Source organism: Schistocerca cancellata, chromosome 6, assembly GCF_023864275.1.
Source record: "Schistocerca cancellata isolate TAMUIC-IGC-003103 chromosome 6, iqSchCanc2.1, whole genome shotgun sequence".
Taxonomy (NCBI): domain Eukaryota; kingdom Metazoa; phylum Arthropoda; class Insecta; order Orthoptera; family Acrididae; genus Schistocerca; species Schistocerca cancellata.
Window position 1 is genome coordinate 402,743,240 of NC_064631.1, and position 25,536 is coordinate 402,768,775.

Consider the following 25,536-nt stretch of genomic DNA (forward strand, 5'->3'; position numbering starts at 1 on the left):
TAATAATGCCAGAGCAAATAAATTATTGCCTGTACAGGGTGTTACAAAAAGGTACGGCCAAACTTTCAGGAAACATTCCTCACACACAATGAAAGAAAATATGTTATGTGGACATGTGTCCGGAAATGCTTACTTTCCATGTTAGAGCTCATTTTATTACTTCTCTCAAATCACATTAATCATGGAATGGAAACACACAGCAACAGAACGTACCAGCGTGACTTCAAACACTTTGTTATAGGAAATGTTCAAAATGTCCTCCGTTAGCGAGGATACATGCATCCACCCTCCGTCGCATGGAATCCCTGATGCGCTGATGCAGCCCTGGAGAATGGCGTATTGTATCACAGCCGTCCACTGTACAAGCACAAAGAGTCTCTACATTTGGTACCGGGGTTGCGTAGACAAGAGCTTTCAAATGCCCCCATAAATGAAAGTCAAGAGGGTTGAGGTCAGGAGAGTGTGAAGGCCGTGTAATTGGTCCGCCTCTACCAATCCAACGGTCACCGAATCTGTTGTTGACAAGCGTACGAACACTTCGACTGAAATGTGCAGGAGCTCCATCGTGCATGAGCCACATGTTGTGTCGTACTTGTAAAGGCACATGTTCTAGCAGCACAGGTAGAGTATCCCGTATGAAATCATGATAACGTGCTCCATTGAGCGTAGGTGGAAGGACATGGGGCCCAATCAAGACATCACCAACAATGCCTGCCCAAACGTTCATAGAAAATCTGTGTTGATGATGTGATTGCACAATTGCGTGCGGATTCTTGTCAGCCCACACATGTTGATTGTGAATTAAGGACGTACAGTACATACTGATGAAACTAAAATGTAACAGTAAATATTACTCCTGCAGCAAATTGCCATAAATATATTTTGGAAAATGGATCCATCATAAGTGGATAACGGATTCAAGCTGTCACTGCATGCACAAATTCTTCCTTAAATCCTGTAGAAAAGCATTCAGTCAGTTGATAAGCAAGCAGGAAGATAACATTATTCTAAGCATATTCTGATCGAAACTGAGTCAGCTGAGGGAGACTGTAGCTACTACTGTCCCTTAAAGATGAGGGAATCAAGGATTCTCCAGAGATGATATATGTGAAGAATTGGGATTTTAGTCCCCCACTGCCATACCAGTACATTGACGTGCCATGCATTAACAAGGTTGTGATCTTGTATTCAAATTTCAGTAGCATATACTCTGTCATTTCATTCCAAGATGTGAGTGGCTCTGACTTTAATATTCACCTCTGTTCTTTATTCCCTCTTCACTCCTCTGCTCATTCCCTCTCTACTGTTGTTAGATCTGGTTGCCTTTTTATTGTTCTTATTTTGTAGGACTCTTTAATGTATAGTTATATGCTACACTATAGTTTTAATGTGTGGTGGCTTATGTCAACTAAAACCTCTTCAGTCGCAATGTACACATATGTGCACTTCAGGTCTTTGTAGTGTCATCCTGCCAAGTGTCATTTTCTTGAATTGAGACCTGATGTGCACGACTGTGCACATCATGCGGTTTCTGTTTTTGCCACTAGCTCATGCACAAGTCAGTTTTGGGGGTCGTCTTGCATCGTGAAACTTCCAATCTGAAGGATGGTGTCATCTGCGACACATGAGAAAGATAAATTCAGTTACAATACTTGTTTTTGAATTGTATTACTGTTTTTCTCATGTCTTACTTGAAACAAGACATCAAGGAAGTGATATGTGCATGCAGTTAAAATGATAGTTTCGTAGTTTTACAAACATCAACTGTTGAATTTTGAACTACACATTTGTGTGCATCAGGTCTTGGCTCACAGAATGTAGTGGTACTAATGCTAAAACTGATCTCATTGCAAAATTGTAATGTAAAATGTAATCTGAATTAAAGTCTTAAAGTTTAGCTACTAACACTGTAGCTTAGGAGCAAAGTCTTTGTGGGTGTAATGGGTAGCATGCTAAATTTATAATACATAGGTCCTGGGTTCTAATCTTGGTAAAAGCTCTAAAATTTTTACTTTTGGTATTAGGTTCACTTTAATTTCTTTCGACAGTTACCAGTTACTCCAAAAGTTACCTTCACTTTACTTAATTTTCTTCTCAGCTTTAACAGACGATGAAATTATATAACTACTTGAGACGAGTGACTTGAGTTCCTTGTCAGACAAAGATGAAGATCCTGTTGATGGACTTCAAACTTCAACTGAATGAATTGGTGTGCTTGAAGTTGAAGCATGCAATGTGGATGTTACTTCTGAAGCATCTGCATCTAACAATGATGCACACAATTCTGGGACATCAGTTTCATCTTCTCACTGTCGTCCAGTAAGATGAATGCTATCTAAGTAAGCAATACATTGGTGTAGTTCTGTGTGTCGTCTGACTCGATTTAGATCACTATTTTTCAGTGGCACAATTTGTTTGCAGGATGTGTAATAGCAACAGCCTTCTTACAACAACTTTGAAGAACAAACAGATGGTGAACTGAGAAACCCTTCAGTTTTTCTTTGAGTACTTCGATAAAAATTTCTGGAAAAATGTTGCAGGACAAACTAATTTATGTGATTGTCAAAACTCAAAAAATCTTGTTACAAACAAAATTTTGTCCCTTGTCGACATTGAGATGTTGATGGGTACATTGAAATTGCCCCAGGCAAGACTTTACTGGAATATGCAACTTTCAGAATGAGATTTTCACTCTGCAGCGGAGTGTGCACTGATATGAAACTTTCTGGCAGATTAAAACTGTGTGCCAGGCCGAGTTTGAGTCTTGGCCTGGCACACAGTTTTAATCTGCCAGGAAGTTTCAATATGCAACTTGATATTCCATTTGTATCATCAACCATGATAAGAGATAGACACTAAAAATTATGTAATAATCTGCATTTTGTAAATAATTTGGAAGATCATGACACAAAAGACAAACTCTGAAAGGTTTGGCCTGTAATTGATGCTTTTAGAAATAAATGTATTCCTTTATCCAGGTCTCAGCACCTGTCTGTGGATGAACAGACGACTCCAGACGGGGAGGTGTAATATGTGGACATAAGTGCCTTCCAAACTAAATCCACTTGGCCTCAACAATTTTATTTTGGCATCATCAGATGGACTTGTCCTTAATTTTGATACATACACTGGCAAAGGAACAATTCCTGAAAGCGATCAAAAAGAACATCGCCTGAGAGCGGGTACATACTGGCTAGAACTGTGCCCAGTGATAACAATCGTGTAATTTACAGCAACAGATTTTTTGCCAGTTCAAAATATTTTCAGCTTTTACTAGACAGTAATATATTTCAAACAGGAACTGTGATGACCAATAGAATAAAATAAGTAGCTTCTAAGTTCAAGAGAAATCAGGGGCTACAGCGGGGGCAATGGGATGAATATGTAAAGGAGGACCAGGAAGTTTGTGCCCTCAAATGGAAGGACAATAAATCTGTCACTTTGTTATCCTCGTGCATAGGGAGTGAACCAGAGGCTACCAGCATATGACGGTGTAATACAGAGAAAGCAAAAGTTGGTGTCAAACAACCAGCCATCATCAAAAGTTATAATCGCAATAGGGGTGGCATTGATCTTTGTGATAGATACATGGCATACTACAGGTCAAACATCAGGACAAAAAAGTGGATTGTCAGAGTATTCAACCACTTCACTGATTTAGCCATAATTAATTCAAGGATTATGTACAAAAGGTGTTGTCATGTTCTCGCGCAATGTGTAAAAAGTGCAAAGTTTATTTGTATGTATTAAAAAAAATTGTTTTGCTAAATTCCATAAACAAGAGAAGTAATGTGTTCATAAAATGTAATGTGTACATAAAAATGAGAAGTAACATGTACATTTTTCATTGTAAATAAAAATATGAAAATACTATGAGATCGGCATTTTTTCTCTGTTAAGACCCAGTTTGCACTTATGTGTACATTCAATTATTCAAACATTACATAAAATAAAATTTCAAAATTTGTTTTTTTTGTATTACTTTGAGATCAACTGCACCAGAAAAAGCAACTGAAACATTTTTTCCATTCTTTGTTAATCTTCGGGTCTGAAGAGGGTATAGACAGCAAAATTTAACGATGTAGGAAAAGATAGATTGCTACTTACTGTAAAGAAGACATGTCAAGGTGCGGACAGGCAACTGTTTGCAACTTGATGTCTCTTCTTTATGAAAGTAGCAATGGATTTTTTCCTACATTGTTGATATTCCTACCTGGAGTTTCTATTGTTTGAGACTGCAAAATGTGATGTGATAAGACACTCAGTCAATGTACAGAGAAGGCACTGAAGAGCATATGAACATACAAACTAACTGTAGGTCACCATAGATCATTTTTTTGTATTTTTCAACTGTTCTCACTTCTGTCATTAGTACTACTCCCTTTTCAACTGCCATGGTACACAAATTTTCTTTTTGCTAGCTTTCCTGTACCTCGGTTATTTCTTTCATGTAATTATGGTACAGATTGTCTATTGTTTCTTATGTTGCTTTCTTCCCTTGACAAACTTTTGATATGTTTCTTTCCAGAGATGTTGCACATCTTAAATAAAATCATTTTGTATCACTAAACTTTAGCAATTTGTCTGTGTTATGTGCATATTCCTATCCTAGTCTGTTCTAGGTGTATATTGCTGTGCTTTAATACTTCAGTTAACTGTGACAATGGATAGTCAATCTGAAAATTATAATGGGAAACTTTGAATTTTTTGGAATCAAACTTCTCAGTAACTACTGCTCTAACATTAAACTTATGATTGACAAAAGCTGGGCTCTTCTTTAATTTCCTGTTAAGTCATTCAGTTGATTTGCAGCCCCTTTATGAGTCTCCACTCGCATTGAACATCCAGCTATTGGACTTCCCACTGCCACAGTGCTTTTTTATTGTTTTGTTTAAAATCATATTCTGCTCCTGACCCCTAAATCGTGATCTGTTTTCAATATTTAACTCTGCTGTTACAATTGAATAATAAGAAAATACAATTCGAGGTAGATAAGACAGCAGGAGCTTCAACACATCACTATTATGATAGATGATACACACTTACTAATTCTGGTAATCATACGTAAAACAATACATGAAATGATAAGCAAATACAGGCAACATAAACTTAGGGAATTTATTTTATAATTTTGTCACTAACTAGTTGGCACACATAGTTACTGTTTCACTATTGTTTTCAAGGAATAACTTATTTGTATATAAAATTGTGAAGTGACAAAAGCATGGGGGGGGGGTCATTAAATAGCAAACGAGCTCTACATTATGAATGCCATTTTATGTAGTAATAAGTTGCAAGTCTCACAGTGAAAAGCTGTTTCTGTGGTGACAGCATTATGTAATCCAACTTGAGAAACTGACTTATGTTAATTATATTTATTAACTAGTTGAGTACCTGGTATTGCCAGATATATATTTCTTAATTCTGTTAGTCAGTCATATCTTTTGGCTTCTCTTTGTCCATTTTCCCCACCTTTCCTTTCTGTGTCCATCTCCTCTTACTCATCTCTCTGTCCATGCTGTTCTCTTCTTTTTCTCTCTTCCCATCTCCTCCTCCCCCTTTCTACGTGCTGAACAATGATATAATTTTATAGGTACATTCAGCAGCATAAGTAGAAACTGTCCGCTAATTTTGTTATGAATAAAGTTAGTATCAAAGAAGTAATAAAATCCAAACATCATACATGATGTGGCTGTTTTTCATGCACCTCAGAATTTCTGACACTGTATCTCATGAACTACGTGCCATACAGTGGTATAATTTTGTGCATATATTCAGTGCTACATGTGAACACTGCCTGCAAAAAGTGTTGTGAATACAGTGTATAATAAAGAAGTAATAAATTAAAACGTTATGCCTAATGCGACAATTTTACTACATGAACAACGAAAATGCAGTATGTAAGTGAGATAATTTTTCATAAAGATTTGAAATTGTGTTGCAAGTCACAAAGTGCTCTCATTCTCAAATGATGAATATTGCGCATAGCAGCTACACATTATACTACATGTACATTATGCAACAGAAGTGTGAAAGTGTCAATTAAACTCATTGAAGAGTGTGTAAGCAGTGTTTTCAGTACTTTGAATTATATCACATAGCATGTATCAGCCAAGAAAAGCACTTTCACAGATGTAGTAAAGTTCAAAAATTAAAGAGTAAGTATCCTTTTCAAAGAGTAAATCTTTTCCTTAGCTTGCATAATATTCTTCAGTCAGTAAGTATCTTGTACTGTACACTTTCTAAAGACGCTATATTTTTCTTCAGCGTTCAAGCTAATTGCTTACCAAATTTCATCAAAATTGGTTCAGTGGGTGTGTAATAATAAATTTAACTCGCAAGCAGGCACACCGTTCTTCATAACGTGTGTGGGAATGCTGTGTACTTTGTACAGATATAAAGAATAACTGTCTTTATGTTACTGATGTAAACAGGTATGAGCAAAATCACTGTCTAATCTTAGTCTAATTAAACAGTGATAAAATAAACTTACATAATATGAGCTAAACTTCTGTTCAATTAAACAGTAATAAAAGACACTGTGATATATCACTTGCCACGGACAGGCGATGCAGATTATATGCATCATAAAAACCTTAAAATATGCAAGCAAATATGCATGAAAAGTGTCGAAATATGCAACATCAAATAATAAAAAAACATGGTAGTTACTGTGTGCATCAAAAGTTGAATCTGTGCATATCAGTTACAAGGAAGAGTGCCGGCCACATGAAAAATTGGTTCATATTGAATGCTGATATCATTTCCTGAATACTTTCTGGTAGAGGTTAGGAAGGGGGTCTTTCTGGGATTATTTTCTAAAAATTTGCAAAATGGGGATGCATACTCTGTTTCAAGAATTATTTCTCCTTTGATATTGTTGTTGGTAACAAGAGAATGCGATGCTAGTGAGTCACAGCAAGACAATTGATACGTGGAGGACCAATTTCGAGATATATCGCACACAGAGGGGCACGCTCAAAAATTGTGTAATATTTTATTTAGAAAACAATATACAATCATGATTTTTTCTTTGAATAGCATTAACTTTCAATTAATACTATTGGACCAAAGCATCATTTACAATTTATTTTACGTTTTTCTACTATTGTAAACATAAACGACGAAGTACTGTTCCAAATGATCGGTAGTGAGATTGTGTCTTCAATCACTCAAAACATTTTTATGAGCAAAAAAGGACCGTTCTACATCAACTGCGGTAACTGGGCAGTATCTGAATTTGGATGCTATGTTGGCATTTTATGTTTCTGGTAAAAGTCACCCATCCCATTAATAAAACTATCAATTTGGGACAAGGGTTCAAAGCCTGGGTAATTATTTAAATTGTTTTCAAACATATCTTTAAGTTCTCTTGGGAATACCTCCGGCAATAAGGAATTCATTAGAATAATTTTATTCATTAACTGAATAGATTCATTCAGCACTAAACATTGAGTTTCAAGCTTTTTAATACTTGCAGGTATATGGGAAATATGAGTTAATCACAGCAATGTCTTTTTTAATACCAGGATCATTACAAGCTTCCTTGCACTGGCAAACTGCCAAAGCCTCTGCACTATTGAAGTCATTTACTACCTCTCTAAAGACCTCGAAATATTCATTGTAAAACCATACAGCTTCGACCCACAAATCCGAACAAGCTACCACTGGTTCAGGAGATATACACACATTTGGTAATTTTTGTAGGTGTTGATGTGAGCAGGAGCCTTTAGAAACACTTTCTTTGTGAATGAAATCGGTTTATTTACATTCACAAATGTGGAACACACTTACGCACTTCTTCAGCAAGGCGCTGTGCTCCATGAACAAAGCACGTCACATGATCAAATTGGGATACAATACTCGGAGGGCTTTTCCTGCTTTGATCATACAGGGAGCAGTATCTGAAATAAACACAAACCCCTTTCATCTGCAGAAGAGTCTGGAAATATTTTTCTAATACCCTCAGTCACAAATCTGGCGATCGTAGAATGATTTACTTTTTCAACTTCTTTACCAGCAGGGATGGCTAGAGGACAAATGTAAGGATGTAGAAGCTTATCTCACAAGGGTAAGATATAGATACTGCCTACAGGAAAATTAAAGAGACCTTTGAAGAAAAGAGAACCACTTGTGTGAATATCAAGAGCTCAGATGGAAACCCAGTTCTAAGCAAAGGAGGGAAAGCAGAAAGGTGGAAGAAGTATATAGAGGGTCTACACAGGGGCGATGTACTTGAGAACAATATTAGGGAAATGGAAGAGAATGTAGATGAAGATGAAATGGGAGATACAATACTGCGCGAAGAGTTTGACAGAGCACTGAAAGACCTGAGTCGAAACAAGGCCCTTGGAGTAGACAACATTCCATTAGAACTACTGACAGCCTTGGGAGAGCCAGTCCTGACAAAACTCTACCATCTGGTGAGCAAGATGTATGAGACAGGTGAAATACCCTCAGATTTCAAGATGAATATAATAATTCCAATACCAAAGAAAGCAGGTGTTGACAGATGTGAAAATTACCAAACTATCAGTTTAATAAGTCACAGCTGCAAAATACTAACACGAATTCTTTACAGACGAATGGAAAAACTGGTAAAAGCCGACCTTGGGGAAGATCAGTTTGGATTCTGTAGAAATATTGGAACACGTGAGCCAATATTGACCTTACGACTTATCTTAGAAGAAATATTAAGGAAAGGCAAACCTACGTTTCTAGCATTTGTAGACTTAGAGAAAGCTTTTGACAATGTTGACTGGAATACTCTCTTTCAAATTCTAAAGGTGGCAGGGGTAAAATACAGGGAGCGAAAGGCTATTTACAATTTGTACAGAAACCAGGTGGCACTTACAAGAGTCGAGGAGTACGAAAGGGAAGCAGTGGTTGGGAAGGGAGTGAGACTGGGTTGTAGCCTCTCCCCGATGTTATTCAATCTGTATATTGACCAAGCAGTGAAGGAAACAAAAGAAAAATTCAGAGTAGGTATTAAAATCCATGGATAAGAAATAAAAACTTTGAGGTTTGCTGATGACATTGTAATTCTGTCAGAGACAGCAAAGGACTTGGAAGAGCAGTTGAACGGAATGGACAGTGTCTTGAAATGAGGATATAAGATGAACATCAACAAGAGCAAAATGAGGATAATGGAATGTAGTCAAATTAAGTCGGTTGATGCTGAGGGAATTAGGTTAGGAAATGAGACACTTAAAGTAGTAAAGGAGTTTTGCTGTTTGGGGAGCAAAATAACAGATGATGGTCGAAGTAGAGAAGATATAAAATGTGGACTGGCAATGGCAAGGAAAGCATTTCTGAAGAAGAGAAATTTGTTAACATTGAGTATAGATTTAAGTGTCAGGAAGTCGTTTCTGAAAGTGTTTGTATGGAGTGTAGCCATGTATGGAAGTGAAACATGGACGATAAATAGTTTGGACAAGAACAGAATAGAAGCTTCGGAAATGTGGTGCTACAGAAGAATGCTGAAGATTGGATGGGTAGATCACATAACTAATTAGGAGGTATTGAATAGAACTGGGGAGAAGAGGAGTTTGTGGCACAACTTGACAAGAAGAAGGGACCAGTTGGTAGGACATGTGTGAGGCATCAAGGGATCACAAATTTAGTATTGGAGGGCAGCGTGGAGGGTAAAAATCGTAGAGGGAGACCAAGAGATGAATACATTAAGCAGATTCTGAAGGATGTAGGATACAGTAAGTACTGGGAGATGATGAAGCTTGCACAGGATAGAGTAGCATGGAGAGCTGCATCAAACCAGTCTCAGGACTGAAGATCACAACGCCAACAACAACAACCAGCCACTAAATAGGAAGAAGAATACTCTTATTTTAAAGCACCAACAATTAAATTTGCAATGTAACGGCCACTAGTGTCTGTAGTTTCATCAACTGAAATCCAGGTAATGCTGTCCTTGAGTTTATTGTGTACTTCTTCCAGAACATTTAAGTAAATTGTTGGTATGTAATTTTTATGCAATGTTGATTCATCTGTTATATTGTGATTTAAGCAATATTTGCACAGGAAGCCTTTGAGGATAGGGTTTGTAAGTTTGTGAAGAGGAATGTTGCGTGCAATGAATGCTTCACATTGATCTATGTTAAACTGATTTTTTTTTTGGTTACCTTTGGCCAAATCCTTGCTAATGCAACTTGCTGTTGTCAGAAGATGTTGCTGTGATCCTTTCTTCTGCGTTCCTGCGATATCAAGACTTGTTCTTGACATGCTAGTCTATTTGAAACTTTCTTTTTTTGCACAAAACGTTTTTCTCACAAACACGACAATACAAAACAATTCCGTTATATGTAAATCTTCGAGGATGGTCAGCTATCCATGAAATGATGTTCCTTTTTTCGGGCGGCTTCGTGTACAACACATAGTTTAATTTAATTGTTACCAGCGCATGTGGTATGACAGCGGAGGGGATTAATGGGGGGTTGTGGGAGCAGGGGCATTGACTCTGTCTGTGTGTTCCTGTCCCTCTTCTGTAATGATTTCGCTAGGCAGTGGCCTCTCGGTTAACAACTGCATGCAGTTCTAGGTCGCAGTCAATCTGTGAGACATCAAAAGTAGATCGAGCCAGAGACCACCCATCTAAATTTTTAAAATATTGTAAATATAGGATGAAAATAAGCATCATCACTAGTTTTTAGTTAAAATATGCAATGACCGGTGAAAAGGAGCCAAATATGCAAATGCGTATGCAACTTGCAAATGCATATAATCTGGTCTCTAGTAATGACCCACTTGATGCATTAAACAGTGCAGTTGCATCAGATCCCAGGCTACCACTTATTTGATTTCTAATTACCTTGTAGACAACTGCTTCATTGTGGGATTGTACTGCTACCTCATAATCGGTGTCATTTTCCTGCATGCAAAGTAATTTTTTTCTCTCCTAGCTCACTGTTTATTTTATATCACTGCTGCTCTCTTGGACATATGACAACACAATTTGTCGCTGTGTTAGCTGAAGCAATAATGGAGGAATAAGTATGGACTCATAACTGTCAAATAACAATGGAACAGTGCAAAACAATTTTATTTCGAGTTGCACACTGTATACATAGGCGTGCAAGGGTTAAACACCATGCCTGATGTGGAAGCTTTCATGCATGTCATTGTTTGTGAATTAATACATTTTGAACTATGTGTCGTACAATGATATAGTTTTGCAGGTACATTCACTGCTATATGTGAACACTGTCTGCAGAATTTGCCGTGAATACAATTAGTAGTAAAGAAGCATTAAATTAAAATGTTAATGCCTTTAAAGGAAATTACATGTAAAGTTTGTTGCAAGTTGCTAAACACCCTCTACTCAAATACTGGATGAATAAAATCTGTGCATTCACATGTCGTGGCCTAAACTTCTCTTTCACCCCCACTATTACATGTGTGATAGTTAAGTCATTCTTACCCACAGAGCAATTCTTTCCACATTTGGTTGATATTGGGCGAGTGGTTTTGGAGGGGATGTGAAATATATATACATACATTTTGTGAAATATATATACATACATTTTTATGAGACATATGAATGCCTTTTTTCTGTGATCTGATTTTGATGAAATGTAGGCTATATGGCATATATAAATGTGTTAAAGTTATGAGTGAAAACCCCATAAAAATACATGTAATAGTCTTGCAGATTAGTGTGTTCAAAGACTGACAGACATGATACTGTTACAGATTCATTTTTAGTATAAATTATAAAAACATTTGTATGCAGCATTTGCTATCAGTAAAAAACAAAGGAAGTGGATCACCTGCTACAATATAATTAAAGTATGCCTATGTTATAATTGCATTTAGTTCCACAAAATTTGTCTATTTTGGACCACTGCTAAGTTGATGGTAGTTACCTTTTACTAAATTAGTTAATAATTTGCTCTAAAGTGTTTCACCTAAAACAATTGACACCTCTCCATCACACAGTAAGATTAAAAAGGAGATAGTAATATTCCCTTTTTATTATTAACAATCTCAGAGCCACTTTCGTAATGGTAGTTATTACTTTGGAATAAATGGAATTATGCAAGTGGGCTATTTTACTTGGATGTTTTAACGCATATAATTACCATGCACTGCATAGCCAGTCTTGTTGGTGCCAAATAAATTGTGGTTTTCATGTTGCATGCGTCAGATGGAAGTATGTCCAGGTAGTGAGAGTTGCTTGTGTAAAGACTGTGGTCACTGTGGGTAAGACCTCCTTCAGCACTGAGGATGATTGCTTAAGCTCATGATCAAAGTCAGGTGTAAGATGACTCACACCTGGTGTAGCAGCAAAGTGGCCCTCAGTTGGAGTATCTGTAAGTTTCTTGCTTCCCTTGGTATTATTGAAGTTCACACTGGGCATGACCTTTCTTTTTTTTTTGGCCACCATGGATTCTTCATCTCACCAGTTGACTTACTTGCATACGAGGTGCAGCTACTGCAAATGCTTCAACCTGATGACAGGTGAAAGTGCAAAGCATTTGCAATTGAGAGTCTGAGTTGCATCAAAAAGATAATCAAAACTTCCTGCAAAAGGTGATTCTCATAAACAAAGTTCCTTTCATGTGTCTGGTAAGCAAAACCAATGCAATGTGAAGATCAGGAACTCTGTCAGCCCTCCCTTTAGCATGGAAATTGTGTGTGATTATGCAAAGGTAAATGTGTGGTGTGGTTTGCTTTCTGAGTGTGTATGGTGGGACCATTTTCCTTTGCAAAGGTTTCAGTAACCTTGGCTTTACCTAGAAATTCGGGAAGAGTGCATATTTCAACAGTTCGATGAACAGCAACCTGATATGCTGCAGCAGGATGGTGGCCCTCCTCACTGGGCCTTGATTGTTAGGAGGGATTTGACAACGCATTTCCAGGTCACTGCATTGGCTGGAGAGGACCCATTGCCTGGCTCCTGAAGCATCAAGATGTAACCCCATTAGGTTTCTTTCTTTGGGGCTTTGTGAAGGATACTATGTACCAGCCTTCAGTGCCTACAGGAACTGCAAGTGAATTTTAGAGTAGCAATTGCACGTGTTAATGAGGACATGCTTAGCTGGACATGAGAGGAACTGGAATATCACTTAGATATTCTGTATGCTACAGACAGTGCATACATTAAAGTCTGTTAAAAGGCTACTAACACTTTAGGAGTGTGTGAACATTATGCCACAAATTGCACCTTTTTACCTATCCCCATTTGTGAAACATAGATTATCGAACTTGTAATCTTGGAACACCCTGTATTTGCAAATTGCAGTCTGGACACATGTATCAATACACATGAAAAAAATATAAAGTATTCCATAACCTAGGCATTGAATAATTAAATAAACTTTGAAAACTGTTCTCCTTAAAAAATGACCTGTGCAAATGAGTAGATTAAATTTTCCTAATCCCTGGGCTACAAATTCAATTTGAATATCAGTTAGAATAAGTGTCAAGGGACAATGATGATTACCATGTTAAATCACATTACAAACTGAATTGTAAAATGCTAAGCAAAATTGTAAGAGAATGAAAATGTATGTGTTATCAAAGAAGGGAGGAAGTTTCAGGTTTAACATCCTGTTGCAGAAGGGTAAAGAAGAAATAGGAAATACTCTTTCAAAGGAACTAGCCAGGTATTCACCTGGTGATTTAGGGAATCTGCAAAAATCTCAAATCTGGATAGGCAGATAGGGATTCGAAACACCATCCTTCCTGTGTATTGCCACTGCACATATTCTCAAGAAAAAATAAATTTCTCCAGTAACAAGATAACAATAATTGGAAGCTATTAAAATGTGGAAGGAAAAAGATTTGTGAAAATAAAGAAATTTCTTGAAAAATCAAGTAATTAAATGATCAATGATTGTCTCAAAATTGTAGACGCTTACAACACTTTCAGTGAGTTCAGGTAACAGGCAAATAAAGTAGGTCTGAACACTTCCTTAGTGGGCAGATTACAGTTTACAAGAAAAGTGTGCCAAAACAGGTTTAATAAATTTAAACTTTTTTTACGAGTGTAAGTCAACTTACATAGATCAACTGCCATTCCTATTAAACGTAGCAGTTCATTTTCCATGACAGAAATTCTTGGAAAATTGATGTTTGAAATGCTGATTGAAATGCTTGATAAATTTCTCATGTGTAGTGGGGTTGATGAGAGTGACCTGATTACAAACAACATTGCTACTTACAGTATGTCTTTCAAGTGTTTTACTAATCATACTTATGCTGTAGATAATTTATCACCAAAATGAAACACAGTGTTAAGCACTGATGACTATAGCATCAACCTTATTGTGCGCAGTAACATTTGGTAGCCAAATATGAGAGCAACACACACAAAAATTTTAGCAGTTCAGTTTCCAGTGACCCTTCTGAATCAGCACTAGGGAACAAGTAGTCAAGAGAACATGTACTGTGGCTGAGGATACAAACTGTGCTGACACAAAGATGATAAAGCTGACTAACCATATTTAATTTTATGGTAGTAGAATGAACAATTTCAAATCAATTTCATTACAGTAATATCCCAAACTCTTTAAGATGTCTATGATTTAAAACAAAAAATTATCTGACTAGCTACAACTTAATGCATGAAATCCATTTGTAACACATTGAAAACTACAGTAAAAATGAATTATTTTGAATGATACCTACACTGAAAAATGTGCGTTCCCATACACCATGGAGTTATACTTGATATGCCAAAAATTATCTATATGACCACATTAATAAGTGAACTTTGCATTGAAACTTTGTAAGAGAATGTATAATTTGCAGAATTCTCCTTTACCTCTAATTATAAGATTTATATAATTCAGGCACCTTCAGCACAATCTGCTTCAGGCAAGCTGCAATAAATAGACTGCATGATTAGTTTGCAAAATCAGAGTACCCGGAGTATAACTATCATGCTGAAATCCTCCATATCTACACTCCTGGAAACTGAAATAAGAACACCGTGAATTCATTGTCCCAGGAAGGGGAAACTTTATTGACACATTCCTGGGGTCAGATACATCACATGATCACACTGACAGAACCACAGGCACATAGACACAGGCAACAGAGCATGCACAATGTCGGCACTAGTACAGTGTATATCCACCTTTCGCAGCAATGCAGGCTGCTATTCTCCCATGGAGACGATCGTAGAGATGCTGGATGTAGTCCTGTGGAACGGCTTGCCATGTCATTTCCACCTGGCGCCTCAGTTGGACCAGCGTTCGTGCTGGACGTGCAGACCGCGTGAGACGACGCTTCATCCAGTCCCAAACATGCTCAATGGGGGACAGATCCGGAGATCTTGCTGGCCAGGGTAGTTGACTTACACCTTCTAGAGCACGTTGGGTGGCACGGGATACATGCGGACGTGCATTGTCCTGTTGGAACAGCAAGTTCCCTTGCCGGTCTAGGAATGGTAGAACGATGGGTTCGATGACGGTTTGGATGTACCGTGCACTATTCAGTGTCCCCTCGAAGATCACCAGTGGTGTACGGCCAGTGTAGGAGATCGCTCCCCACACCATGATGCCGGGTGTTGGCCCTGTGTGCCTCGGTCGTATGCAGTCCTGATTGTGGCACTCACCTGCACGGCGCCAAACACACATACGACCATCATTGGCACCAAGGCAGAAGCGACTCTCATCGCTGAAGACGACACGTCTCCATTCGTCCCTCCATTCATGCCTGTCGCGACACCACTGGAGGCGGGCTGCACGATGTTGGGGCGTGAGCGGAAGACGGCCTAACGGTGTGCGGGACCATAGCCCAGCTTCATGGAGACGGTTGCGAATGGTCCTCGCCGATACCCCAGGAGCAACAGTGTCCCTAATTTGCTGGGAAGTGGCGGTGCGGTCCCCTACGGCACTGCATAGGATCCTACGGTCTTGGCGTGCATCCGTGCGTCGCTGCGATCCGGTCCCAGGTCGACGGGCACGTGCACCTTCCGCCGACCACTGGCGACAACATCGATGTACTGTGGAGACCTCACGCCCCACGTGTTGAGCAATTCGGCGGTACGTCCACCCGGCCTCCCGCATGCCCACTATACGCCCTCGCTCAAAGTCCGTCAACTGCACATACGGTTCACGTCCACGCTGTCGCGGCATGCTACCAGTGTTAAAGACTGCGATGGAGCTCCGTATGCCACTGACGGCGGCGGTGCACAAATGCTGCGCAGCTAGCGCCATTCGACGACCAACACCGCGGTTGCTGGTGTGTCCGCTGTGCCGTGCGTGTGATCATTGCTTGTACAGCCCTCTCGCAGTGTCCGGAGCAAGTATTGTGGGTCTGACACACCGGTGTCAATGTGTTCTTTTTTCCATTTCCAGGAGTGTATATCTATACTACTGTAGAAAGAGAAATCATTGTTCAACATTTTAACAAAATTTGGAAAGTACTTGACCAATTTACTTCAGATTACATGATACTCTAATAAATGTTCAGGCATGAAATGTTGTTAGCAAAACTCTGGAAAAGTTCTTGACCGGTTTACTTCAAACTTTTACCTGATCTTTAACAAACATTCAGATGGACATAGGCTACATACTTTTCTAAATGACAATGTACAAGTTTCTTTTTAACTGACTGGGAGAAAAAAGTGCTGTACTGTGCTGTGAAAATGTATGGTATCATTTTCTTTCTTGCTTTCAGCTTTAATTATGATAGTGGGGCATGTAAACCATTAGAAAATTGTTTTTCCCATGTACATTATTTTTCCTTATATTTAACTTTAAACAAAAATAGTCTGCACAATGAAGTGCTGTTTTGCTTTCTTTCTCACTGTTAGTTTTCTCAGAATACAGAAAAGTTGTATTTCTGGCTTGTCAAGTTATGATTAGAATAAAACTGCGAAATACTGTCATTGAAGCTGTTATCCTCACAGATCCAGTAGCTGCAAAGGTCTCTGCCATACCCCTTATACCAATGATCATACTGATTTATCTATTTATTTTAAGCAGCTTCAATTTCCAATCAAGGTCTTGTTTGCAGTGGCAGTGAACAAGGCTCGTGGTCAGAGGGAGTGATGTAGAGGAGAGAGACAGAAGAGTGAAGGAGGGGGGGGGGGGGGGGGGCGTTGCGGGGATGGAGATGTGGAGATGGACAAAGGTAGAGGAGGGGGGGGGCAAAGATGGATATATAGAGATGGAGGAAGGAGTTTGGGATGTATATCCAATACCCTTACAGATTTAGCTATTGCAAAACTTTCCCATGTTTGCTAGGTCATTATATAGGCCTTTCAGAATGTATGCTGTGCATTCACAGAAAGACGTAGTTGTGGCATCTCAGACTGATTCTAATCATTGATGTTACTCAATGTGGGGCACGTGTATTGTTGAGCATTGCAACCGTCATGATGTGTTGCTAGTTTTAAGAGAATATATGGAAAATAGTCATCACATAATTAAGGTAATTACCCAGTTATAATAGTGGGCCATAATTAAAATGGGGATTCCAAAGAACATGCCCCATGGTGCACAAAGCAAATAAAGAAAAACATAAAAAATTGAAATGGAGGGAAAAGTGGAAAAAATTAGTAAAATATATCAATCAGGTGAAGTCTTTCACTGTGTTGAAATAACTGAAGCTGGTTCTGGAAATCCTTCAGAGGTTAAGATAAGTGAATCATTTACCTCCTAAGATCCATGTGTATAGGAGTCCAGTATCAGTTATCTGAATCTACAGAATGAAAGGGACTAAACGGAGCAAATATTTTTGGGTAAGCTATGAAGTAACATCTGTCATGAGTGGTGTACATGATGGTGTGCAATAAAGGATCAAATTACAATTTAGCCCTTGAAGACACTGTAAGAGAGTAATCGAAAAATGCCCTATACTCCGGCATGGGTGAGAACATCTATATATTTTTTTGTTCACAGCATATCACAGGGGTAACATTTAAAAACTTTTCCCATAAGCACTTCCAACATGTTGAGCTGTGATATGATGCCATCATTGCCATTCTTAGGCCTCTGCCAAACTTAATTCATGAGTAAGAAATGTAATGAACTGAGTGTAGCATTAGATCTTAAAACATAATCCAGCCCTACAGCGTAATGGAACAGGAACAGGCTGTAATGAATGAGTCAGTAAAAAGAATCCTCTGCAAAGCACTATACACAGAGTATAGATGTATTTATGTACATTATGTGAAAGAGCACAAAATATTGATCTGTCTGAAATAATGGACCAATTTACACATAAAAGAATTAGGACACATTCATTGAAGTGAGACAAGAATTTAGGCCACATAGAACATACATTTGATTCAAAGTTTAAACTTTTACGTGGGTATTCACACTTATATACTACTTTTATTCCTGTATCATCATGCAATGTATTATTAGATGTTTGTATTATTTTCCTTTCATGATATTAATATGTGTTGTAACTAATTAATTTTTATTTTAAAAGTAGCAAGATTTTTTTATTAGTTAAATGCAGAATCTCATAAGAAACAGTTTGGTTTTATGTTGAATTAAGACATACCTGGGCAGTATGCAGTATTTGTTGTGTGCAGTGATGTAGGAATGAATAGCTGTTTCGTGTTTTGATAAATCAGAGAAAAGTTATTAAGATTATTTTCTTCTTTACCAAAGTATAAAAAATAGACTTTTTTATAAAAGTTTTTCTTTTTAATTCCACTTTATTACTCAATTTGGAGGAAAACAGCCTAGGTGATGATGTAGTGTAGTGTGTATTTAATTAAGGGAAAGGGGGTCTGTGAGAGAAATTAGTAGTCAACATTTTGTTGAATGGGGAATGGGGGTGTAGCCAAGCGTACAAGATGGGGAAGGGCCCCCCTACTGTAGGTACTTTCCTTGGGATCTGCATGACTGTAGTTATGCCCCTGAGACAAATGTTTTGACATATGAAACACGCAATTTCTGGTCTCTTATATGTTTCTTTCTTCATGTAGTTAATGCTATAGTCCTCGGAACTATTGTAACACCGTATGTACTGTTTCAGGGACAACGGTGTGAAAGCTATTGAGAATCTAATGAAAAAGAGAGGAAAATTTGATTATGTTCTACTGGAAACTACTGGTTTGGCAGATCCAGGTGAGTAATTTTACCTTGTGTGAAGTGTAACTCTTATGATGGAAAGACGTTGGTGAAATGTAAATAAAAGTAGGAGTAAAGCTAACAAATCACCTTATAATTGAGGTATTGAGTGGTTGATAGGCACATAAACATGACTGCAAAATTTGGCTAGTTTTGGATGATGTCCATATTCAGAACTAAATAATACAGTATACACGTAACACATGTACACCTCTATGGGTTCAGTCAACTACATTTTACCAATACTGCAGCTAGACTGGGCTGAGGGGCTGTATTGGTAGGAGAGAGTGAGGTGACAGAAGAGGATTAGAGGACTTGAGGGAAGAGTGGTGACATCTGGGGGAGAGGCAGCAGACATACTAGATAGGAATATGGCACTGGTGAGCTTGTTTTGGGTCACAAGCAGGAGGAGTTGTGTGTGTGCAGAATGATATGAAGGTGGTGACTGAGAATGGGAGATAGAACAGAGGCACATGGAGACTGCAGAGACAAGGGTGTGACTACAGAATGGGTTATGTGGCAGGGTTGGAGGTGGAATTGGTCAGGAGCTAGTAGTGAAGATTGAGTCCAGTAGGTTTATGAGATTAAAGAATGTGTTGTAAGCACAATACTATGTACATAAATCAAAGACACTGTTGCTGGGAGAAAGAGTTAGGATAGGAAGCAACCACTGAAATCCATCATCTTGTGCTCAGAGGTGTGCTGTGCCACAGGGCGGTCAACTCTACTCTTGGCTACAGTGTGGGAGTGGGGTGTATATTGGGTGTACAGCTGGTCTGGTGCTCAAGCTCATATAAAGTGGCTGTGCAAAAGTCACAGTAGAGCTCAAATGTGATACGTCTGTTTTCATAGGTGGCCCTGCCCCTGATAGGATAGTATATGTCTGTGACGGAATTGGAAAGCAATGTGTTTTGTGAGTGCATAGGACAGGTCTTAGGACATAGGAGATTTACAGATTAGGTTTGGAGGGTAATGGTTATTAGTGGAGGCTGTATTAAGACCTTCAGTAAACTGGGCAAATAATTGTTTGTTTTTTCATATGTGTTGTCTATGAGTGGCTGTACATATGAGAGAGACATTAAAATGTGGAAAGAATGACACATATCAAAAGTGAGCTTGATATGAGCAGAGGTTTTTATGCGTCCCTGAAAGAGATGGAGGTCAACTTCTGGGAAGATGGACCAGGTGAAGCAGATGAGAGAAAAGATCTTGAGGCTATGGAGGTATAAGGATAGTGTGTCTTGACCATAGATCCAGATCTTGAAGATATCATGAGTGGACCTGAATTCCCAACTTTCAGTTTACTTATCCTGTTTCTGCTTGTCATTGAATTGTGTGTGGGTTTTGATTTTCTCCTGACATTCACTTGTCCTTTAGGAATACAAACTGTTGATGCCCATTTCTCATTCCTCTTCATACTTGTGTCTTGATTAAACATCTGAGAAGTTATGTCACCAGAGTGGACTAATTATCACATATTGATGACTTCTATTTTCATCTGATTACCATGGTCACATCTGTGGTTTATGGCAGTTGTGTCATCCCCTCTTCTTACCAGACATGTACTGTCTGACAAAATGTTTGGGCAAGTGAAAGACTTGAGAAAACGTGTTATACGGAATATGGAAAGTCACACACAGAGTTAAAATTTGCCATACATTAGGGTATTAAGTGATACACTCGCTAACATGCTTTTCCTGGAGTACCAGAAATTCCTCAGTGTTTGTGAGAAATGTACAGAGGTTCCCTTCTTGTACTTATCAGGATACAGATAGAGAGCTTTTGTCCACAGCTGATGTATAAGAACAACATCTGAAAGTAATTTTAGAACACACAATGAATGTTACAGATGATGATGCAGCATTTGTCTGAAATGCTTGTAAGTGTATTTCAGGGTTTGCCTTATAATTTGTGGAAATATAATGGAGCTTCTATGACTATTATAAAAAAAAGTTTAGAAAGCAATTGTGTAAGCTTGTATTTTTCAGAATGTCCAGTCTCACAGAAAACTTGAAATGTTTGTAAATGTCTTTCTTCTAAAAGTCCTCTCCTTAAAATAAAACATTGATCTGTGGTTTATTTTTCCAACTGTGTTCTCAATTTATGACCCACTATTGAGGTCATTGGTCTCTAGATCCAATTGACTGAAACTACCTTTTCCAACATCCTCCTGATACCAAATCCACCACGTCTTTCTTAATCCTCCTAATCAACCACATCCTGACTCACAGTTATTTCGCTTTGGAAGGCCAAATCTGAAAACAAATCCATGGTACTGCCATTGGTACTCGCATGGCACGATCATATGCCAGCTGATTAATGGGAAATCTGGAAGAATCCTTCCTATACAATCAACTTCTGAAACCCCTTGTCTGGTTCAGATTCTTCAGATTCATTGATGACATTTTCATGATCTGGACTCAAGCCAAGGACAACCTTTCCTCTTTTCTTCATAAGTTCAACACCTACTCCCTAATTGACTTAATATGGTGCTTCTCAGTTCAATGTGCCATCTTCCTAGATGTTGATCTCCAACTCTCAGACAACTCCATAGGTATATCTGCTCATATCAAGTGCACTGACCATGAACAATACTTCCAGTTTGACAGCTGTCACCCCTTCCATGTCAAAAAGACTCTCCCTTACAGCCTCACCACCCCAACACACCTCATTGGATTGGAAAGCAGTAGTTGCTGAAATATACCAAAAACCTTACCAAAACCTTTTTTGACAGACAGTATTCTGCCCAATTTATCCATAAACAGATCCCCCATGAATCACTTCCTCTGACATCAGTAAAGCTGTTAACCAGCTGCTGACCAGCAGTCCTCTGGTCACTCATTATCACCCTAGCCTTGAAAAGCTTGACCACATCCTTCATTAGGCATCGAGTGACCAAACGACATGTCCACTGACGGCAGTGTGGGAAAAATAATCAGGTATAAAATGACCATGATGTTTATTGTGACACACTTGAACAGTCTTCTCCATGGGAATTAGTGTATAAAACAATAATTGAAAACAAGTCACTCATCAAATATTGAAAGAACAACAATAATATCTGGAGGCTGAAGGCCTGTAAATGTCAGAGTAAATGGAAAGTTCCAAAATCCAATATCCAAACACTAAGCAACACTAAGCATGTGGCAATCAAAGTTCAGAAGTGACATGCAAAAGTAAGGGATGCACAAAAAATTAAGTCTGGTGTATTGCCAACGATAACCAAAGAAAAGTCCAGTTGCTGGTCACAGCATTGGAAGGCATGTCTCTTCAGTGCATAAACCAAGAATGGTGTAGGTCTGTAGGTGGCAGCTCCTGGAGGTGAAAGTCGATGTGGATGGAACCATCACCATAGTGGCAACTCGAAAGTGAGATCTTGATTATGGGAATGTGTATGCAATTGGTGCATGGCCCAAGAGACTCACTTGGAGTGAACTGCTTGAGAGTAGCCCAGATGATAACCTGGGCACCATTCATGTTGCCCTCAGAGGAGAAAAGGTGCATGGGGCCAGTGACTGATGGAGGTGCTTGTGTTGGTGATTGTTGTCCTGACAGAGCATTTGTTCCTCTCCCTCCCCCCCCCCCCCCCCGCCCCTTTCCCTCCTGAAGGGGGGGGAGAGGTGGTAACACATCTTGACGTCCCTGGAAGAAGCTGGCTTCCTGCTTTTAGCCAGGATGGCTGGGATGCTGGTGTGATGTGTGGAGTAGCTGAGGATCCCTCCAAGGAGCTAGCCACAGTCCAGAGATTAGACAGGTGTGTGGGATGGGAATTGTGGAGGGCTCCAAAATACAATGGTAGACTACCGGATCTAGGAAGAGGTCCTCGGGAAGGCTGCATTTGGTTAATGTCCTTATAGTACACCGTACTGTCTTTAAGTGTCACTTCAACTTGGCTCAGCCCAGAAGACTGGAAATGACTGCAAGAAACCAATGCTGGCAGCTTTTGGTGAAGATAAGGGCTCACATGGGCTCTTGGAGAGAGAAACAGTGGCAATTGGACTGCTTAGACGAGGGGATGGATGCTAGTGAGGTGGATGATAGATAATTGTGACTGATGTGGTTAGTCGTGAGTTTTTCTGATGGGATTGACCTGTCCTGGGGAGCGCAACAATAAAAAGCCAGAAAGAGTGTAAGGGCATCATCCAGAGTGTGATGGTGCTGGAACTTGCACAATTGGGATTTAAAGGTATGTACAAAGCATTCAGCTAGGCCATTAGAAGCAGGGTGGAAGTGCACAATGTGTATTGGTGAGTTATGGCATTTGCTTCACAGAAAATGGGGAATTCCACAGAAACAAATTGAGGGGTGTTATCCATGACAATAGTTTCTGGTAGCCTTCAATTGAAAAATGTGGGACAGGGTTTGAATGATCTACAGACATGGTAGACATGTTTGAGACATAGGGGAAATCACTGTGAGCATTGTGGTGATTAACCAGGAGTACCCCAGGAAGGGACCTGCAAAATCCAGGTTTAGCTCTTACCAGGGAGCAGAAGTATCTGTCATAAAAGAAAGGACAACTTGGAAGGATGGCCTGTGTGGATGATCGCCACATCTATGCCCCACCTGTAAACTTATTGGTAGGCAAGGTACATGGTGAGTACAATCCACCAGTGCCTGACTTGCAAGAGCCACAAGATATGTTGGTGGAGGGTTTCTAGGATCTTGACCTTGGTGCGGCTGTTGTCCCCATGTAGCAGCAGTGCAATCTGAGGGCAGAGAGCTCATTCCAGTGATACCTGTAGGCCTCGACCTCTGGATGTCACAGCTGCTTGCAGTCTGGTGCCAAACTGCATGCACCAGGCAGAGTACCACCTGGAGCACTGGGTCCTCAGTAATGTGGCGCATGACAAACTTCACGTCCAGCAGTAGGTTGCCCATGGCTATGTCCAGGTGGAAGCAGAATTTGGAGTCTGCGTCAGAGACACAGCCCTGGCCCAGGGGCAGATGTGAGTGAATGTTGGCAATAGCATGTTGGAGTGTCGAATGTTACTGAAGTCATAATTACAGCATGAAAGAAACACAGTCCGCCAATGATGGTAGTGTGCCATTTTGGTTGAAATGTTTGCCGACACTTTTAAAAGAAGGTGTAAGAGGTTTTTGGCCTGTGAACAGCATGAAATGGCAGCTGTGGACCTCGTCAGTCACATGTGACAGGACCACTTCTAACCCGTAGTCTAATGCATAAGCTGCCAAGATTGGGGCTTGGTGGGGTTGTACGCCATAAGGCACTTGGGGCAGAGGATGGCTTGTACCAAGTCCCAGAAAGCGTTATCACATGCCAGGGTCCACTGCCAGCAAACTATTTTGCATAAGAGGTGGTGTAAGGGTTCTGCAATGGCTGCTGCATGCAGAATAAATTTACAGTAATACTTGAGCTGCCCCAACACTGGTTTCAGTTGGCATGTGTTAGTTAGGGCCTGAAAGTTTTTCACTGCCTCTATAATCTATGACATAGGGCAGATACCTCAGGTACTAAAAACCAGGTATTCCACTTGATGAACAAAAAGAAAAAAAAAACAGCACTTGTCTATTTGAGATAGGCCTGTGGGAGGACCATGAACAGTGTGTGCAGGTTGTGAGCCAAGTCCTGTGTGTTCTTGCCCAAAATGAGAATGTCATATAAAGAGTTCATCATGCAGGCGAGGTGCTTGAGATAGTGCTGAAAAATCGCTGGAGTAGTGGTGATGCAAAAGAGAAGTCTATTATGGTAAAACAGCCCAAAAGGAAGCATTGGGAATTCTTGGCCAGTAGAAGTTGGAGATATGCTTCATGGAGGTCAGTCTTGGCAAACGCTTTACCACCCATGAGAGGTAGATCATTATGTCCCCTACCTTGGGAATAGGATAAGCATATATGACAGATTGGACATTAGTGGTTGTCTTGAAGTCCCTGCAAATGCGCAGTGCACCATTTGGTTTTTCTACTAGACAATGTGGGTGGCCCATAGGCTTTTGTGAAAGGGAATGAGAATACCCTCATCCTGCAACCACTGTAGCTGTAGTTGAAGTTTGTCCCTGACTACAAAAGGAACATTTCCGGCTTCGAAGAACTTCAGTGTCACAGATGAAGGAAGAGCCACATATGCCTCAAAGTCTTTGACACCCAAGGAGGGTTGTGTGAACACTGAGCTAAACTTAGAAAAGGCAGGAGTTGGCACCCAGTGACTTGACGATGAGGATGGAGTCATTGATTTCTAAGCCAAGAGTGTTGATCATATCCAGCCCCAAGAGACTGATGGCTCCAGGAGTGCTGAAGACCATAATCCTGGCCATAAGAGCTGTCGAACAGTACTGAACTTGGACTGTAAATTGGCTGCTGACTTTAATGTTACTGCTGTAACTATGCAGCAGAGAGTCAGAAGGCTGAAGGGGAGGGGCTCCATGTGATAATAATATTGGCAGTCTATGATGGTCGTGGAGCACCCTGTGCAACTCAGTGAGCAAGTTGTTGTTGACTATTGTGAGCAATAGAGGTTGCT

At 39.6% G+C, this 25,536-nt stretch overlaps 1 protein-coding gene across 1 annotated transcript in view; it reads left to right on the forward strand.

Annotated features, from left to right (window-relative positions):
* Positions 1 to 25,536, forward strand: part of LOC126191214 (COBW domain-containing protein 1-like) — a 524,606-nt gene that overhangs the window by 12,057 nt on the left and 487,013 nt on the right. Inside the window, exon 3 of the mRNA XM_049932014.1 lies at positions 18,961 to 19,052. Within this exon, the coding sequence (XP_049787971.1) occupies positions 18,961 to 19,052 (92 nt within the window). The remainder of the gene's footprint in view (positions 1 to 18,960; positions 19,053 to 25,536) is intronic.